Raw genomic sequence first — 20,653 nt, 5'->3', positions numbered from 1 at the left:
AACAATCAAAATAATCCTAGAAACTTCAATACCATCAAAGCTGGTAACCTCATGTATCATTTTGAGTGTAAAACTCTTGAACAAATTGCCCTGCCAAATGATCTCGGATAGCATCAATCTCTTCATTATTATAACAGTTGTCATCATCAAAGATCTATAAGTTATATAAATAAGAAGATTGAATTCATCAGAATAAGAGAATTAAAGAAAAACAATTCAATAGAAAAAAAGCAAATAATCATAATCAAATGAATTATTACCATCTCAAAATTTTGAATACATTCAGACTCAATAATTTTATATATGAAATTGATAATATAATATTCGCACTCTGCACTTCCTGGTTGTCGATGACATTGTAAAATCAAAGTGAATATGAATATGTATATATATAGTTGATGATATTAAAGAATTAAAAATATTCTTACTTTTGGTTTGTGCCAAACAGTCTTGCCATTTTTTCCCTCGCGTTTCCCTCCCCGTATATAATATGTTTTAAAAGCCCTATGACAAAATAGAAATGACTAGGGATTAGAACAACTTAATGAAGTAGGAAAACAATATATTTGACCACAAAACTTACGTTTCGAAGATATGTTTCATTTCCTTGCTTGGGGGACGACCCAATGCAATATCTAGCTGATCCAAGGATAGAAAGTCCTTGAGATCCCTCTGGTCCAATCCAAAATGATATGTGATTTGCTCTCCCACAATCCTACTAGGCATTTGTATATTGACTTTGTTAACTAATTCATAAATGTCATACAGTTGTGCCAAACAGGAAAATTTAGTAGCATCTTTAACGTCCTAATAGAAAAATAGAATAAAAATAAGTAACATAAAAAGTATATGAAAGAGAAATTAGAAAATGCTTGCGTTTTGTACCATTGGAGATATGACGTCAATGAGTCTTTTTAGGCCATAAAATAAAATGCCCTTTTACTTCGCCTAGCTTGCCAACCTCGTCACTAGGAAACGACAAATCTACATCTACCTCCTCCTCTCGAACAGCCGTAACCGTCACTTTGACCGAGTCCGCTAGGATTTTTTGATTATGAATTTTAGACCCGTTTGTGTATCTAATGGCATTGGCAACAACACGCATATTTGGGTCATCTAAATAGAGAACACAAGGTTCTCCATTATTTAGTGGGGGACTAGGGTTAAAGGGAACTGACGGCACTTGTGGATTGAAACTCCCTTTTGTGCTACCATAGGCTGGAGAATTCTGAGACCATGATACAAATGAAAGAATGGAATTAAATGGAAACAATGTTGACAAAATTCAAAACAAATTAATTATGTTGTGATTAATTATATACCTGAGGTGTACATTCTTGTGGTTGAAATTGCCCAATTTGCATGCTTGAGACCAAAGACCTCATCTCCTCTCGAATATCAGACATAAACTCATTTTTGAAGAATTGATGAACATCATCACTTTTCATAATCTCTTCACGAACTTGTGCTCGAATTTTGTCCATCAAGTCAGTACTCGGGACACTTCTGCTTGTAGAGCTTTGTGAACCAGAACCAAAATATTGGGTTAAACCAACTGTCTTTGATAACCCTCTCACTCGACCAGGATGGTCTAACTTCCCAGTTGCAGCTACCAGGATATCCATCTTTCCACTTGGAGCAAAAGAACCTTGACTGCTCTACTCCTCAAGTGCATCCTATAACGTACAAGCAATAAATGATAAGTCAACAGAATGTGAACATTGATTTAATTTAGATTGTTTTAATTCAAGTACTTACAATTTTTTGAGCAATGTCAGCAACAGTCTGATTGATATATTCACCTTTCTTCATCCTTGCATACTTCCACGTTCTATGTTGAGAAGGAGGAGACGGGGCTTGAACAACAATGCCAGGGTTTAACTTTGCAGCTTCTTGCATTTTTTGCAAATCAGTTTCCATAATCTCTTGTTGTGCCTTACTGTAACCACCACGAGACATGTAATGCTGGTATAGATTTTTAGATTGTTTTTCTTTATTTTGAGCACTTAATTTCTATAAAAAAACAAACAAAAATGAAGTTAGTTCAATGAAATAAACTAGTTTATATGGTCATATTCACTAAGTAAAATAAGTTTACCTAAAATTCAGGAGCTAGATGTGAAGCCACAAATTTTCTCTAAGTGTCTTCGTCAAGAAATGAGTAAATATCACATGGGTTTTCATCCTGTTTAGGCCCTCGAATGTAAGTACGAGTGAGAAATGTCTTAAAATCTTTCCATCGCTCGCGTACTTGGTCTAGCCACCGTTTTCTCATCTCCTCTGTGGGAGGGATATCATAGGTTTGCTGTGAAGTTCATTTGTAATGAATGAAATTAGAATATTTAACAGTAAGAAATATTATTAAAAAGCATAAGAAGTTTATAAAGTTACACACCAACATATCTTGCCAAATCGCATTCTTTGTTTTATCTGGTACTTCTTTCCAGTTAGAATACAGAATGCTCACTTTGTTTCGACCCAGAAGGCCTACGTAGCTTTTGAACCTATCTGCTTCTGGACCAACTAGATTCATATTATCATCAAAATCCACATGCTACCTCTGAATTTTCCCGTGACGTACTGCGAGCTTTGGCATTCTCGTGGTGCCTCTACCCCTTTTTCTATTAGGTTTACCGTTCACTTGATCTTCACCAAAATTGTCCATGTTTCTATCATCATCCTCTATGTCCTGTTAGTAAACCAGAGTGAACCAAGTGAGTCAACTGTAATGAAATCAATAAAAAATTAACAAATATGAAACACAAAATTCTAATATAGTGCATAACTTTTCCGTTAGGGTCTTACATTATGCATTTTCTCATATTCCTTCACAGTGATCATTCCTAACAGCATATTCATCATCGTCATCTACCAATTCTACTTCATTCAATAGAGGTGGATTTGTAGTGAAAGGTGATGTCTCATCAATGTTAAATGTTGGATCAATGTCCTTTTGTTTTTTACCTTGAAGCACAAATGACAATTTGGTATTTATAGGATCGGTGACATAAAATACTTGTTTTGCTTGACTTGCTAAAATAAATGGTTCATCTATATAACCAATCCTATGAAGATCAATTAACGTAAATCCAAATTTTTGATCTATTTGAACACTATTATTGTTAACCCACTTACACTTGAAGATAGGAACTTTGAAATTTGTGTAACTTACGTCCCATATCTCCTCAATAACACCATAATAGGCCATGGATGCCAATTTAGGGTTTTTATCTTTGGTGCTAGAGAAATGCATTGCTTTAGCAACTACCATTACCCCATTATTCTGTATAGTACTTTTCTCATCTTGAGCTTTTGTATAGAAGGAATACCCATTTATATCATATCCACTCTACGTGGTGACATCAAATCGAGGCCCCTAAGCTAGCCATTTTATTGTGTCAGAAACATTTGTCTCCCTACAAACCTGTTCCTTAAACCACGCAATAAATGTCTTGTTATGCTCATTACTATCTGTCTATCGCTTTCCTTTGGATACTTGTCCTTTAAAATCTGCTTATGGTTATCTAAGTACGGTTGAACTTCTTTCATATTATTTAAAATGTATAAGTACACTTGGAACAGTTCTTCACGACAATACTCTTCACTTTAAGCCCTCAATTTCCCTTACCTATCCCATCGTCATGTCAAGCTTGTGCTTCCACTCCAGATAGATATCCTTTGCAAAAGTCTATGGCCTCTTTAGCTACATATCTTTCAACAATTGATGCCTCAAGTCGATAAGGATTCTTAGAATAACCCTTTAAGACTTTCATGAATCTCTCAAATTGATACATCCATCTTAGATATACAGGGCCACAGAGTCTTACCTCTCTTACTAAATGCACTATCAAATATACCATGATATCAAAAAATACTGGTGGAAAATACATTTCTAGTTGACACAGAATAACATAACCCTCTTTTTCCAATTCATCTAACTTTTCAGTGTCAATAACTTTGCTGCAAATAGCATTGAAAAAAATACACAGTTTAGTTATCGTGTTTCTCACATCATCTTTCATAATACCTCGAATAACCACTGGTAATAGTTGCTGCATCAATACATGATAATCATGAGATTTCATCCCAACTAACTTTAAATCATCCATCGAGACATGCTTTTTCATATTAGAAGAATAACCCTGTGGCACCTTAATGTTATGCAAACATCGGCACAAGCTAGTTTTCTCTGCTTTCGATAATGTGTGTGCTGCTAGCTCCAAATAAACCCTCTTACCACTCTCTTTTAGTTGCGGATGTAACCGTTCTCTTATTCCTATTTCAACCAAGTCTAATCTAGCATTGATTCCATCCTTAGTTTTTCCTGGTATGTGCAAAAGAGTACCAATAAGGCTATCACAAATGTTTTTCTCCAGATGCATCATATCAAGACTGTGTCTAACATCAAGATTACACCAATATGGAAGATCAAAGAATATGAACTTTTTTTTCCAAATGTTCTTCTCACCTACAATCTTTTTATTCTTACCAAACATGATATCAATTCTTTCCACTTTACGATAAACTTCCTCTCCAGTTAATGGCTTCGGAGCCAATCCATGTTCTGGTGTACCATTAAAAACCGTTTTCAATCTACGGTATGGCTGGAATCGATCAAGAAACCTCCTATGACCAAGATAAACTGTTTTCCTTCCATGTTTAAGTTGGTGGTAGTGTGTGTCCGCTTCACATATAGGACATGTTCTATGTCCATTTACACTGTATCCTGACAAGTTTTCATAGGCAGGAAAATCATTTATCGCCGTGAAGATAATTGCATGCAGCTTAAAGGACTCTTGTTTATGTTCATCGAACACATCTACGCCTTCCTCCCATAATTTCTTCAAGTCCTTAATCAAAGGTGCCAAGTAGACATTAATATTGTTCCCTGGCTGTTTTGGTCCTGATATCATCATAGACAACATCATATATTTGTGCTTCATGCATAACCAGGGAGGTAAGTTGTAAATCACAAGCAAAACTGGCCATGCACTATGTGTGCTATTGAGAGTACCGTAAGGATTAACTCCATCTGTACAAAGCCCAAGACAAAGATTTCTTGGATCACTACCAAATTTTGGATACATTTCATCTATTTTCTTCCATTGGGGAGAATCAGCAGGGTACCTAAGATATTTTCCATCTAATATTTTCTCATCAATGTGCCATGTCATCTTTTTTACCTCTGTTGCATTAGCAAACAACCTTTTGAATCGTGGTATTATCAGAAGATACCATAGTACCTTCAAAGGTTGCCCTTTAGTTGTCTCATTAGCATCGCCATCATCACTATCTTTGTGCTTTTTCACTTTATATCGTGAAGATCCGTATTTTGGACACTCACTAAGATTAGCATACTCTTCCCTGTATAATATGCAATCATTAGGACAAGCATGTATCTTTTCATAGCCCATTCCCATCTGAGACAAGATTTTCTTTGCCTCATAGATACTATTTGAAGAACATTATCAGCCAGAAGCATATCACCCAACAATTGAAGTAATTCCGTAAAACTTTTATCTGTCCATCCATTAGTTGCCTTCAAATTGAATAACTTCAATAGAGCTGTCAACCATGTATACATAGAACACCCAAGGTATAAAGCTATTTTTGCATCACTTTGCAAGCTATCATTTATATGCAATTGTGTGGAGAACCCCAGCCCAACATCATGAATCATATCATGCATTCTATCATTGAATCCACCCACTACTTCCTCTTCTTCAACCAATGGCATTGTTCCTCTTTTGCCATGCCATATCCATCTTATATATCGAAGATTTATCCCCTCACAAAATAAGTGATCCCTTAAACAATCTATAGTCAAACATCTCCCATTTAAACAATTAACACAGGGGCAAAAATACTTTCCACTTTTGTCATAAGCATTCTTTTTAGTAAATTCAATAAATTCTTCTACCCCGTCCTCATACTCCTTAGATGTTCTCAAAGCACTCATCCAACTACGATCCATTCTGTTAATATATAAGTCATTGTAAAAAATTTTAAATTTAATTTAAGACCGAAATCAATAATACTTTAATTTCATTCAGCTCAATTCCAAGAAAATTTAAGCAACTCAACTAATTTCAGCAATTTAATCATTCTAAATTAAGCATTTTAAAAAATTTACAAATAAGAAACATAAATTAAAACCTTTTTATACGAAATAATACTAAGAAAATATTATCTAAAATTTAACATAAGAAAATTTTATTAATTTTCACAAATAAAATACATCATCCAAAAATATTTTTTTCAATAAATAAAAGATATATTTTTCTATTTAAACTCACCAATTTATTTAATCTAATATCATTATTAATTGTTTCTACCACAAATTCATATAATTCATATAGATAGCCATTTCATCAAACACCATAACTACTACAACAAAATATTTAAAACCACTCATTCTTCATAACTCATAGATATCATGAAAACAAAAATCTAAATAATAGAAAATCCAAAACTCATCAATTCCATTCTATTGATTATACATGCATCTGCCTTACCCACAAGTTACTTAAAAATCTAAATTACAATACAATCACAAGCTAGACTGTTAATTCCAACAATAGTTCATCAAACAACAATAAGCAACATATATGATCAATTAATCTTTAAGAAGATATCATACTTACCTATGAAGTGAGGAATGCAAAATGAAGAGAGCTGCAGACTACCCACAAGTGAGCTAGAAACACCAAAAAATTGTGAGTGAAAAAAAAAACGTTGGGTGGGGTTACGGGGAGTTGGGCAGGGGTCGGGTGGGGGGGCTGGGGAGTAGGGGTGGGGTCGGGTGGGTTTAGTTGGGGTCAGCGGGGCGAGGGCATTCACGGAGTGGAGATAAGGGAGTGGGGATAAGGGGGGACCCCGCCGGAGTTGGGGACAAGTAGGGCCACTTGACGAGGGATGTGGGGTCGGGGATGCGGACGGCGAGGTGGGGGGAGAGAGTCTGGGGTTTTGGAGACATTGGGGGTGGCGCCAATATGTCGACTTGTGGGAGAGGGACCGAAGGAATGGAACTGATGAAAGATGAGGGTGAAAATGAAGGGTGTTTTGGGGGTTGGGGGGGCAGGAAAGACAAAAAAGGGAGCCCATACTAGTCTGATCAGCCGGACCAGACGAATATAGGCCTCCGATATTCATCTGGTCCATATACCAGATGAATATGGGCTCATATATTTGTTTGGTATATGGACCAGACGAATATGGGAGCCAATATTCATCTGTTTTGTCCCAACTGACGAGTATGGGGCTCCTATATGCATCTGTTTTCAATTTCAGACGAAAATAGGAGATGAAGATGAACTTTTTTGTAGTAGTGACAAGTGAATGCGCACAAGACATGAATATAAAGGCCTAAAGAATCCTTCCAACTAGGCTTGTCTTTCCTATTCACTTATTTAGGCTAAAGAGCACATAATGCTTAATCTCAATGCACTAGAGCATTTCACTTTATGATATCAATTTCCAAATCAAAATCAATCACAAATGCAACATTAAACTCTTGAAACACACTTAAACATTCAAAAACTTTTTTGAAAACTGAGGTTTTTACAAAAGACACAAAACATGCAAAACAAAGACAACATTCACCCCCTACACTTAATTTTTGCATTGTCCTCAATGCAAATCTAAACAAAAGATAAGCAAGAACAAAGGGAAAGGGTAGGATGGACAAAACTGGCACAACACACAAAACAAGGAATTAAAACACACAAGCTACCTTTTACTACTAGTTGTGCCCCTCTCCCACACTTGGATAACTTTTAAATTTAACCTCCAAGGCACATAACGAACAGTTGAATCACCTGGGGTTTGAGTTAGGGCTGGAATTTGATAATTTTGATGCTTTCAATGTGTTTAAAATGAAAAATTATGTAGGATTCAAGTGAGCACACAAGTTTGGAAGTATTAGAATTAAAAATGGTAGGTTTGAACCCTAACCCTAGGTGATTTCAACCAAGTTGTTTTGAAGGAGAAGGAAGTTGATTCTAATTATTTTTTGCTCAGAAATGAATGTATGAAAAATTATAGGGGAAGAGCATACGGAATTAATTTTGAAAATGTTGGCAATTGAGCTAAAAAGTTAGAAGTTAATATGGTTCAAAGAGAACAAAGTGTTGATGTTGTTTATTACGATGGCTCTAATGAATAAATGGCAATAGTATGTTGATGGATTTAGGGTTATGAGACATCAAGGTAGAGAAATGGGATGGTTGATCAAGCAACCTAAATGGCTGGGGGCAAAGGTAGCAAAGACAAAGCTTAATGTTACGAGGTAGTAAACTTACCCTATTTGTGTGCTTGATATATATGCTTGTGTGTTAATATTGCTTGATAGTGATTTAGATTATGAAACATTGAATATTGCTCTATTTCTTGTATGTTCCATGGCCATATCCGAATGAAACATTGAGCATTAGAGCATGTCATTTTATAAGCATAAAAGCATGTCATTTTAATGCCAAGCATGTCATCCACCAAGTAATTATCTTGCACACATATGGGTAAGTGTTTACTACTGAGATTCTCTTGAATCTCACCCTCCCTTAACCAACTCTAATAGGTGATAATGAACAAGTAAAAGGATGCAGGAAAAGAATTGAGAAAATATATTATATTATATTGTGTAATTTGTATGCTAATGTATGGTATGAATATGCCACTAATATTATGTGATGATAAATGATGATGATGATAGCATATAAGACTAAATATAGTGATGTATGGAAATAGTGAGTGCATTGATAGAATGGTAAGATGCATGAGAAGAATTAATTATGAATTATCAATGTAAGTAAGTGGGATAAATTATCCCTAAATGAGCCACGAAATGGTGACAAAGTGGAAGTGAGGCAAACAATGGCATTTGCTAGTTAAATTTGTTACCTTAAAATTCACATCTTGTTCCTTAAAACAAGTAGTGGATCACTTAAAATAAATGTGTATGCCAAAGCTATGACTGCTCAAAGTTAGGGGGAGAAACTAGAAAGTACAGTTTTTACCAAATGAAAAGTAAAATTCTACAAATTAACTGTATAAATTGGAAAGGGTTAAGTCGAGATTTATATTTTTTTCTATAGATAATTGAAAGAGCTTCAAATAAAATTTTGAACCACCTCAATATAATTTTTTATAATTAGTTATGAATTTTCAAAATTTAACCAAAAATTTGGAAGTAACCAGTGAATAGTAATCCAAGAAATTAAATACAATTTTTCAATCTACAGGCTTTTTTCATGACTTGCTTGAGTTGTAATGCTTCTGAATGTGCATTAAAGGGGGCAAATGGAAGGATGCTTCACCAATATCCAGATGGCTCTATACGAGACACTATATGGCAAGAAGTATAGGTCCTGTTTATGCAGGGACAGAACTCAGTGAGAGGAAAGTATATGGTCCTAACATAGTAGATCAGACCTCCGAGTAGATAAAAGTAATAAGATAGAGGTTACTGGCAGCTCAAAGTAGATTGAAGAGCTATGCCAATACTAGAAGGAGGTCACTGGAATTTGAAGATGGAGACCATGTGTTCCTAAACGTATCCCCAACTACTAGAGTGGGTCAATCCATCAAGGTAAAGAAGTTGACTCCAAAGTATATAGGATCATTTCAGATCCTCTTTGGAGTTAGACCTGTAGCCTACAGATTGCCCCGATCCCATATTTTAAATTCTCATTGAGGTTTATAGCACAACCTTTGGCACTTAATCATCTCCAATTGCCATACTCGAGCCCTCTAGATTTCATTAGAGTCTCAAACTTGCCTGTCTCGTGATTTCAAAAAACTCTTACTTTATGATTTATTCCCTAGGAATCCTCTTATCCTTCCAAAATATTTTTAGAACTCTTGTTAAAAAAGGTCTAGTAGCCTATCCATTTCAAGCCAGTTCTTGTACTTCTAGGTCAAAAATTCTAGAATTAGTTATGATTTTTCAAGTTGGCCAAAATTTTAAGGTTACTAAATGAATAGTAACCTGAGAAACTAATTTTTCAAAGTTGAATTTCCTAAGCTTGAGACCACCCAATATGGTCCCAATAGACATGTTTTGGCTTTACTTGTGGTCTAAAATGATAGTGTTACACTCTCCCTTGTCTTACATCTCTTTTCCCCTCATCTCCCATTTTTTTCTCATTTTCCTTCATTTTCCACTCCAAGTCTACCATTCTTTCCCTGTTTTGCTACTATGGAGGCTTGGGCTCTTGGAGGGAAAATCGATGGAGCTTTTTCTCATAGATAAGTGGATAAACAACTCATCTCTAAGGAATGGAGATGAATGCTGGAGTTTGGAGCTTAACTAGGGAGTGTTCTACATTTAATTTCCTCGTTTCTAAGTTTCTCAATAAACTTCTATAGTTATAGTAGTCATTTGACGATGTTGTATGTAAGATGTTATATTTGTAATGCTATTTAGGATTTGGATACTGAGATTTATGATTGTAGCATTTGGGTTATACATCTGACTATTTGGATTAATTTTATTGACTTGGATTTTCTTAATCTAATGATATTAATTCGAGTACTTTGTTCTTCAATTGTTCAATTGTTGAACGTGAACATGTGCTTAATAATTTAATCTCTCTATTGGCTTTAATAAGGGCGATTAGTGTAGTTTTGGGTTTTGAGTTAAAATTCAATTAATGAATCCAATTTACCTATACTTAAACAATTGTTTAATCAACTTTTGAAAATAATTTTATAACACTCCATACCATTTAGAAGCTAAGAAGGCATTAATCAAACTAAAGAGATTTTCATCATTTGCATCCATTAAATAGTCTTCATTTGTTTTCCACATTTAAATTTCAAACTTATAGTAATTTTTATAAGAAAGAATACTAAAAAAAAGTTATTTCCAGCCATTTATCATCAATTTTGCAAATTTAATTTTAGATGAAACCAAACCAAACCCCCCCCCATTTATTGTCAATTGTTGATACTTAGTTTATTAGGGATTATTTCCTTTTAGGCTTCTCCAAGGGAACGCGACTTGGATCGTTTTGTTGTACTGTAGTATTGTTTGAATTGCTTTTGACCCTTAGGTGACAAAGAGGACCAGCCATCTAATGGACTTTGTCGATGATTGAACTAAACCTAGACTTGTTTTAAGACTATGATATCAATGATACAATTGAATTCAAGTATATAGATGCTTAGTATGAGCTATTCAAATATCTAATTGTTGATCTAAAAGGCATGCCCTCAATAAAAATTTATAATTACCTAGATATGCTGAAATTGTCTACTATGACGAACATGTCAAGATCTAGTTTAGAAAATCATATCTCAGCTCAAAAAATAGAATGAGTTTGGAAAGGTTTTCAACTGGGCTTTACTATAACATCCTAATTTTGTTATCCCTCAAGTTTAAGTAGATATTTATTATGATCCAATAAAAAAAGGTTGAATATATATATAAGCAATTAAAATAATTATGATCTTATGTAAATAAAATATCAATGTTAAGAAGTCCCACATTGACTAAATAATCAGAAGATAGATAAAATAGCAAATGTTGAGAAGTCCCACATTGACTAAATGATAAGTAGATGGAGCTCTTGGGGGCTATATGTCACATCTAGAAAAATTTATCCCAATCTTGGAAGTTTAAAATGAAGTTGAGGGCCAATATAAAAAGTAGACTGAAAGACAAAACAACTTTTGATATAAAACCCCAATAGGGTCTAGATTGATATTTTTAGAATTATCAGTCTAGAAAGAGTAAAATGAGAATATTTGAGAAAATTCCCAAAAAATTTTTTGAAAAATGGTACCAAGGTAAATTAGAGGTTTTGGAACCTCAATGGATGCCCTAAAGGTGAAAATGGTATGAAAATAGTTTATTATAGAATTTCCTGAAAATAGAGGTTTTTTGGGGGGGGAAAGTAAAAATTGAGTAAAAATAATTATAATTATTTAAAGGCCTCAATAATTCTGGAAAAATATGAAATAATTATCTACATATTTGATTGAACTTATAAAATTGATTTCAGGCCCTGGAAGTGCAGTAATTAATTTTAGGAAATTTATTTTCAAAAATCTTACCGATAAAGCCCTATTTGGAGGAAATTCAAAATAAAAAGTTAGAGGTGGAGAAAAATTATAAAATTTTTCAATTGAGGAGACCGAATTGAAGCAAGGTTAAAAGGTAGCATTGAATCTATAATTTGATTGTTTTTTTTTGCTTGCTTAATATGTTTATGTTGGTTTAATTATGTTATTGTAATGGTTGAATTTTGTTAGGATTATAGTTTTGATGATAACAAGTCAGAATTTCAGGGTTAAGTATTTTGATCGATCAACTGATCGAGCAATCAGTTATCGCTAAGGTTTCAGATAAATGATCAAGTATAAATCGGGTCTATAGTAGTCTTTTTGATCGAAGAACTATTCGATGAATAAATTATCGATAAAGTGATCGGTAATCGCTAGCGTAAATATCACATAAGACTTTGGGAAATTATCGATAAGCTGATCGATAATATCAGGTAAACAATCGAGTTACTGATAAGAGACCCAAATCTGAAGTGTATTTATCGATCAAGTTATCGATAAATCAGTCATCAATAACGACTTCGATAAAAGGTAACACTCTCTACTTGTTCTGCACATTAGTTCTGTTACAAGTTTATCGATCATATTTTCGATCATCTATTTATCGATTACGTGCTCGAACTTTATGCTCTAACTCTCTGAATGCAGGTGATCAAATTCACTGATAGATCGATAACTTTATTGATCACAAAATTATCGATCACATGATCGATAATCAATGTCCTTATCTACTCTTACTCAATTTTGCTAAAGCTAAATTATCGATAACATTATCGATAACTTTAACTTATTTGCTCAACAAAAGTTTTCACATAACGTGATCGATAAAGAGTCTAAGAATTGACATATTCGCATTAAGTTATGGTGAACGAATGTTCGATCAAGTTATCGATCACTGGTTTTTCGATAATATGATCGATCATCCAATTCCATGAAAATCATGTTTTCACAAAAGGTGATCGATAACCAGTTTCCTTGCCTTAAAGGATTAATCTTCTCTTCATAATTTATTCGATCATTTGTTCGAATATTCATTGTTCGATTAAATGTTCGATCTTTTCAGATAGCCTGTGTTCTTCATTGAATATATACATACCCATGGTTTATCGATAACATTATGCATTATATATTTATCGATAAGATGTTCGATCATCAATGACTGAAGCTTCATTGCAATAACATTTAAATTATCGATAATCTGTTTGATCAATTATGTGATCGATCACTTATTCGATCATGCAATAATTTCCTCTTTCTATGATAATTCTTAAAGTCAATGATCCAACACTTGATCGATAATTTTAGTGATCTACTTCGAAAAGTCTTCATTCTGGTTATCGATAACTTGATCTATCATCAAGTAATCGATCACTTTTTCGATCAAACTAAACCAGAATGACATTTTGTTCTTCTTACTGATAAATGATTTCGGCACAAATCCTTGAATGATAGATTAGCTTTCTTTCTGTATTCAAGATTAAAGCACTCACCACAAAACTCTCACTTGTTCTAAGTTTGAAATATGCAGATTAATGAAAACGAGTGCAACGGCTCTTCAACGGGATTACGTAGACTGCGACCTACAGTGTCAGAAACTCAGACGCATTAATGGCGCAGTTGTTAAAACCAGTGAAACACGCAAACGAAGTCACAACGGCTAGAAGCCCTTCCGTCTAACGGCTATTTAACGATATCAACTATAAAAGGCGCGAAGAGGCATTAATGAAGGAATTGAATACCTGAACTACCACCTGCGATTATTTAGTTACACATTCAATACTCTGTTTTTCACTTTATTACTGAGCATCAGTGTTTATCATTGAATTCACTCTGTAAGAGAGCCATTCACTACTCTTATTAAAAACTTGAGAGACACTCAAGAGTGTGGACTCTTGAGAGGGGTTGTATCCTTACGGGAGTAAGGGGGAGTGATTGAGCGATTCAATTACTGTACCGAGGCACCAAGAGCCCTGTCGATCTTGGAAGATAGTGAAATACTCAGAGGTGTTCTGGGGACTGGAAGTAGGTCACGTGGATTAGACCGAACCAGTATAAATCTTGTGTCTCCTCTCTGTGGTTAAAATTCTCCTTACTCTGACTCTCTGTTTTTATTCAATACTTGCACGCTTTTAGTTTTAAATTTTTGTAACTCACCCAATTCACCCCCCTCTTGGGTGAGATTGTTTCTAACATTTGGTAGAGCAGGTCTCTTCACTAAGGATTTAACAGTCCGAAGAGAGATCAAATGGCAGGATTTGGAGATAGCGTGTTACCGGAAGGATGCTCAACATCTAAACCGCCAGGTTTCAGTGGAGAAAATTATACGTTCTGGAAAATGAGGATGAAAATCTTCATTAAGGCCACAGAGTATGGGTTGTGGGACGTAATAGAACACGGCAACTATGTCCCGATGAACACAATAGATGGCCAGCAAGTACCCAAGAGTTCCACGGAGTTCAACGAGGAAGATAAGAAGCTGGTGACTCTAAATGACAAAGCGATCAACATACTCACGTGTGCGCTTAGTCAGAGGGAATACTTCAGAGTCTCAAGTCTGGAAACCGCGAAGGAAATGTGGGAGGCTCTGGAGATAGCTCATGAAGGAACCACCGGTGTAAAACAGAGTCGAATCAACACTCTCACTACCGAATTCGAGTTATTCAGAATGAAGGAAGGAGAGAGTATCCGAGATATGGAAGTCAGATTCTCACATCTCATAAATCACCTCACTGCACTTGGGAAGAAATATAGTCAAGAAGATCAAGTGAGGAAAATCCTGAGCGGTCTCACAAAAGAATGGGAACCGAAAGTAACAGCTATTGAAGAAACCAAAGGAGAATCCATTGGTTCGGTTGCAGCACTATTCGGGAGTCTTGCTGAGTATGAGAGCAAGCAAAAATACAAAAAGGAGATGAACGAGAAAAACCGGAAAGGCATCGCTCTTAAAACTCAAGTGAGCGAGGATGAAAATGAAGATGATCTTGATGATGATGAAATGGGCCTTATAGTCAAGAGGTTCAAGAAATTCTACAAAAACAGAACCGGAAAGAAGTTTCAGCCGAAACGCAAAATTTCCTCATATCCGAACGAATCAAAGGATCCAATCATTTGCTTCGAATGTAAGAAGCCAGGACATATCAAGGCGGAATGTCCCCAACTCTCCAGAGCAAAGGATAAAGAAAAGAAGAAAGAAAGATTCAGAAAGAAGAAAGCCTTCGTCACATCAATCTGGGGAGACAGCTCCTCCGATGAAGAAGAAGAAAGTGACGATGAAGAGACAGCTAATATCTGTCTGGTGGCCCAAGAAAACGAGGACTCAGAAACAGACGAGGTAATAATTTCTGAACCATCTTATGATGAATTGCAGTCCGAATACAATGCTTTACACTTAGAATTAGTAAGAATTGCAAAAGAGTTAGTTAATTCTAAGAGAAGGATAAAGTTTTTAGAAGATCAACAATCAAAGGTTGAAGTCAATACTGACTCGACCTTGACTTGCAAAAGTTGTGAAAAGAATGAAAGAAAGATTGAAGATCTAACCAGAACCTTAGAAAAATTCACTAAAGGAAGCGAAATGCTTAAGGTGATTCTAGGAGCTCAACGATGCTCTATGGACAAGACTGGTATAGGATACGATCCAAACCAAGATAAATCGAAAGGAAAGAAAAAGAGTAGTGGTAGATCATATCTTACATATTTTAGAAATTCTGTGCATTCCTCAAATCCTTTTGCACTTTGTTCTCATTGCAACCGTAAAGGCCATTCAACTTCTTCTTGTTACTATAAGAAGAAAGGAGACTACGGAACATTAAAATGGGTGCCCAAAGGTACTTATGCACCAAAAATAACTCATACTAACCAGAAAGGACCCAAGAAGGTATGGGTACCTAAAACATGATTGTAATTTTTGCAGGTATGTCTCAAGGCATCCAGAACAAATAAATGGTATATAGACAGCGGATGTTCCAGACACATGACAGGTGACACTGAGAAGTTTACATCACTCAAACCAAAAGATGGAGGAAAAGTAAGCTTCGGAGGAAACCAATCGGGAAAAATTGCTGGAATCGGAGAAATCGGAAGTGGTATAGGCATGAAGGTCGAGGACGTGTACTACGTGGAAGGTCTGTGTCATAATCTCCTCAGCGTCAGTCAGAGTGCGGACAAAAACAACTGGGTAATCTTTGATTCTGAAGAGTGTTTAATCATAAGCAAAGATGACCTACCCTTGAAGAAAGAAGAATTGAATACGAAGCTGAGAGCTCCGAGAGACGGTAACTGTTATACACTTCAACTTGGTTCTAAAACTTCTGAAAACTGTTTTATTAGTAAAAAGGAGGAAAGTTGGATTTGGCACAAACGTCTTGCACATGTCAACATGAATCAACTTTCAAATTAATAAAAAGGGATCTAGTTGTTGGTTTACCAAAAATCCAGTATGAACGCGATGATGTTTGTGATGCTTGCCAAAAAGGTAAACAAACAAAATCTTCGTTTAAATCAAAGAAGATAGTTTCAACTGAAAGACCTCTCCAAATGATTCACATGGACTTGGTCGGTCCATCTAGAGTAAAAAGCTTCGGTGGAAATCTTTATACTCTTGTAATAGTTGATGACTATTCAAGGTTTACCTGGACTTTGTTTCTTTCCTCTAAAGATGAAACTTTTAATGCTTTCAGTGTTTTTGCCAAAAAGGTCCAAAATGAGAAAGGTATATCTATTGTGTCTATCAGGTCAGATCACGGAGGAGAATTTGAAAACAACGAATTCGCAGACTATTGTGAGGAACATGGAATTGACCACAACTTTTCTGCACCAAGGACTCCTCAACAAAACGGAGTAGTTGAACGAAAAAATAGAGTACTCACGGAGATGGCTAGAGCAATGCTAAATGAGAAAGGGGTCTCACAAGTTTTCTGGGCAGAAGCAATGAGCACAGCCTGCTATATTTCAAATAGAGCCTACATCAGAACACTGCTCGGGAAGACTCCATATGAATTGTACAGGGAAGAAAACCCAATTTGTCACACCTAAGGATCTTTGGAAGCAGATGCTATATCCACAACAACAACAAAGAAAACCTGGGTAAATTCGATCCTAAAGCTGATGAGGGTTTGTTTCTTGGCTACTCTAATCGTAGTAAAGCATATAGAATTTTCAATAAACGAACCTTTACAATAGAAGAATCAATTCATGTGGTGTTTGCTGAAACTGAAACAATTTCGAAACCTGTAGATGATGATGCTGAAATCGTTCAAAATTTTCAAAAACTAGATTTGAACAAAAACTCGAACAAATTATTTTCAGAAACCGTTTCAGAAAACAGGGATGTTTTAAACGATCCCTCTTTACAAGAAAATCTAGAGCAGCCAAAGGCATGGAGACACAACCGAGATCATCCTCTGGATCAAGTCATCGGTAAAGTCAATGAAGGGGTCAAAACCCGGAGACAAATTGTCAATGAAGTTCTTTTCTCTGCTTTCATTTCTCACATTGAGCCCTCTAATATTGACGAAGCACTATCAGATGAATTCTGGATAGCTGCGATGCAGGAAGAACTTAATCAATTTGAGAGAAATCAAGTTTGGGAATTGGTACCCAGACCAGAAGACCATCCGGTCATTGGCACCAAATGGGTATTCAAAAACAAGCTCGATGAATCAGCTCAGATTGTCAGAAACAAAGCCAGATTAGTAGCAAAAGGCTATAATCAAGAAGAGGGAATCGATTATGAAGAAACGTATGCTCCTGTAGCTAGATTGGAAGCCATACGAGTTCTTTTGGCTTTGCTTGCATCAAAGATTTCAAACTATTTCAAATGGATGTTAAAAGTGCATTTCTGAACGGTTATATATCCGAAGAGGTGTTTATCGAACAACCTCCCGGTTTTGAAAATTCAAATTTTCCAAATCATGTTTACAAACTTAAAAAGGCTTTGTATGGTTTGAAACAAGCGCCCAGAGCCTGGTATGAACGACTTAGCCATTTCCTTATAGAAAAAGGATTCGAAAGAGGTAAAGTGGATGCCACACTTTTCATCAAAAGAAATAGGAAAGATCTTTTGATTGTTCAAATATATGTAGATGATATTATTTTCGGTGCTACTAACGAAGATCTCTGTCAAGAATTTGCTAAGCTTATGCAGGGAGAATTCGAGATGTCCATGATGGGAGAATTAAACTTCTTTCTGGGATTACAAATCAAACAAAGAAGAACGGTATATTTATCTCCCAGACGAAATATGTAAAGGAGTTGCTGAAGAAATTCGGAATGGAGAATGCTAAAAGTGTAAAGACTCCAATGAGCTCAACCTGTTCGCTTGATATAGACGAAGACGGGAAAGACATAAATCTAACAAGATATAGAGGGATGATCGGTTCCTTACTATACCTCACTGCAAGTAGACCAGATATTCAGTTCAGTGTGGGAATGTGTGCGAGATATCAGTCAGCCCCAAAGGAGTCGCATGAAGAAGCCGTGAAGAGGATACTCAGATATCTTGTAGGAACTCAAAATTTAGGAATCTGGTATCCAAAAAGAGGAACTGAATATTTAATGGGTTACTCAGACGCCGATCACGGTGGATATAAAACAGACAGAAAAAGCACCAGTGGACAATGTCAATTCTTCGGAGGATGTCTTGTCTCATGGTCAAGCAAAAAGCAAAACACCGTGGCAATCTCCTCTACTGAATCAGAATATGTAGCCACTGCCTGCTGTTGTGCTCAGATCTTATGGCTAAAACAACAAATACAAGATCTAGGAATCAACTTACGTGAGATTCCAATCTTATGTGATAATACGAGCACGATAAGTCTGTCCAAGAATCCAGTTCATCATGCTCGAACCAAACACATTGATGTTCGACATCACTTTATTCGTGATCATGTTCAAAAGAAAGATGTAAAAGTTGAATTCATCCCCACTGAATATCAGATAGCCGACATCTTCACAAAACCACTAGACCAACAGAAGTTCAGCTACTTCAGAGGAGAATTGGGAATGGTAAATCCCAATGAATTGTAAGAAATTTCATACTATCTCTCAAGATTAAATGTTTAAATTTATTGTTTTGATGATAAAATAACTAACTTAAGCATCGGAGTATGTAGAAATTTGTTTTGCAGGAAGCTCTGTTTCGATGAAGAAAAACAGAGGTAAACAGAGTATGAGATTATCGATCAATTGATCGATAATCATGAAGGCAAGTGGGAGATAATTTATCGAACAACTGATCGATAAATTCACTTTGTAAAGAAAGGGAATTACTCCAACACTACAATTATCGATAACGTGATCGATAAAATAAATATCGATCAGAACATCGATCAAGAGCCTCAAGGTTCCGAGACTCATCCGTCAAAATTGGTAAGCATTGATCGATAAGCTGACCGATAAGCTTAATTATCGAACAAATATTCGATAAATTACATCAGGTACGCATTTCTTTTTACTTATTTATCGATAATATGTTCGATAATGCATGATCGATAACGTAATCGATAAAACTGATCTTTGTTCAAGTGTGTTCTTCATAATTATCGAACACGTGATCGATCAAGTGTTGATCGATAACTTAATCGATAATTTCAAGAACTATAACGGTACTGTTCTGAAATCCATTCGTCAGTTTTTCGAACCCTAACTCGAACATTTCCCGTCCCCTGCTCTTCGCAACGGTCGATTTTCACCACTATCTTAAATTCTTCCACCGTTACACCGATCGAATCCTTCTCTGCTGCATTCCAACCTTCACCCACCTCAAACTCACCGATTAATCTGTCAAAAACTCGCTCAGCACCTCCGAAATGGCTCGGGTGAAGCAACCGAACGTGGAAAAGGGAGAAGCACCGGAGAAACAGCCTCAATCGAGTGACACCACTGCTTCGGGTACTCGAAAGCGCTACAGACCGAAGGTGAGGGAGGAATCAACGAAGAAGAAGAGAGCTACTCTGAAAATCCGGGAAAGTCGGACCGAAGAACAACCGGCCTCTCTCAGAAAGTCTCCCCGGTCCAAATCAAAGCTACCGATTGTGACTGAGGAATCGGAGACCGAGTCGGATGATGGGGTCTCAGTTCAGAAAGCCGTGGAATCAGCCTTGAATATCTCTGTCCCCAAGCAACCGAGAAAGAAGAAACAGAGGGCAAGTGAAGGAGTCGCTCGGGAAATCCCTTCTGTAGGTATACCCACTGAATTTTCTGAGTTATTATCTGGCAATCTCGATAATGAAGTTAATATAGCAAGGTATAAGGCCGATTTTGCCAATAGAAAATTCTGTCCTGTGGTATCTGTTGATTTAGAGGGTCTGAAGAAAAATAAACAGATTGAGCTTGATTTAAGTGACCCACTGCAGCATTATTCGAATTGGTTAATTATTGGTGGTGAATACTGTCCCGAAGTGGTTAAAAGATTCTACTGTAATATGGAATCAGTAGAAAAATATGATGATAAAGACAATCTCATAGAAAATTGTCTGAAAGTACACTGAGAGGCAGAGCTTTTAAAAAACCAGTGCCAAAATAAATGAGCTGCTAGGGACTCAAGATTTTGTGCGAGCGAGGTGGTGACATGAATGAAGTAAAGGCCTAT

General features: G+C 36.0%; 1 protein-coding gene across 1 annotated transcript; it reads right to left on the bottom strand.

Annotated features, from left to right (window-relative positions):
• Positions 1 to 3,644: 3,644 nt before the first annotated feature.
• On the bottom strand, positions 3,645 to 5,420 carry LOC114756892 (uncharacterized). Its single transcript, XM_028945849.1, has one exon. It carries the CDS (start codon positions 5,418 to 5,420, stop codon positions 3,645 to 3,647), a length of 1,776 nt encoding a protein of 591 aa, XP_028801682.1.
• Positions 5,421 to 20,653: the final 15,233 nt, after the last annotated feature.

Source organism: Neltuma alba, unplaced genomic scaffold (assembly GCF_004799145.2).
Source record: "Neltuma alba isolate B1F8T4 unplaced genomic scaffold, ASM479914v2 tig00010535_pilon, whole genome shotgun sequence".
Taxonomy (NCBI): Eukaryota; Viridiplantae; Streptophyta; class Magnoliopsida; order Fabales; family Fabaceae; genus Neltuma; species Neltuma alba.
Note: the sequence above shows the minus strand (reverse complement) of the source record. Positions and strands in the feature narration are given on the sequence as shown.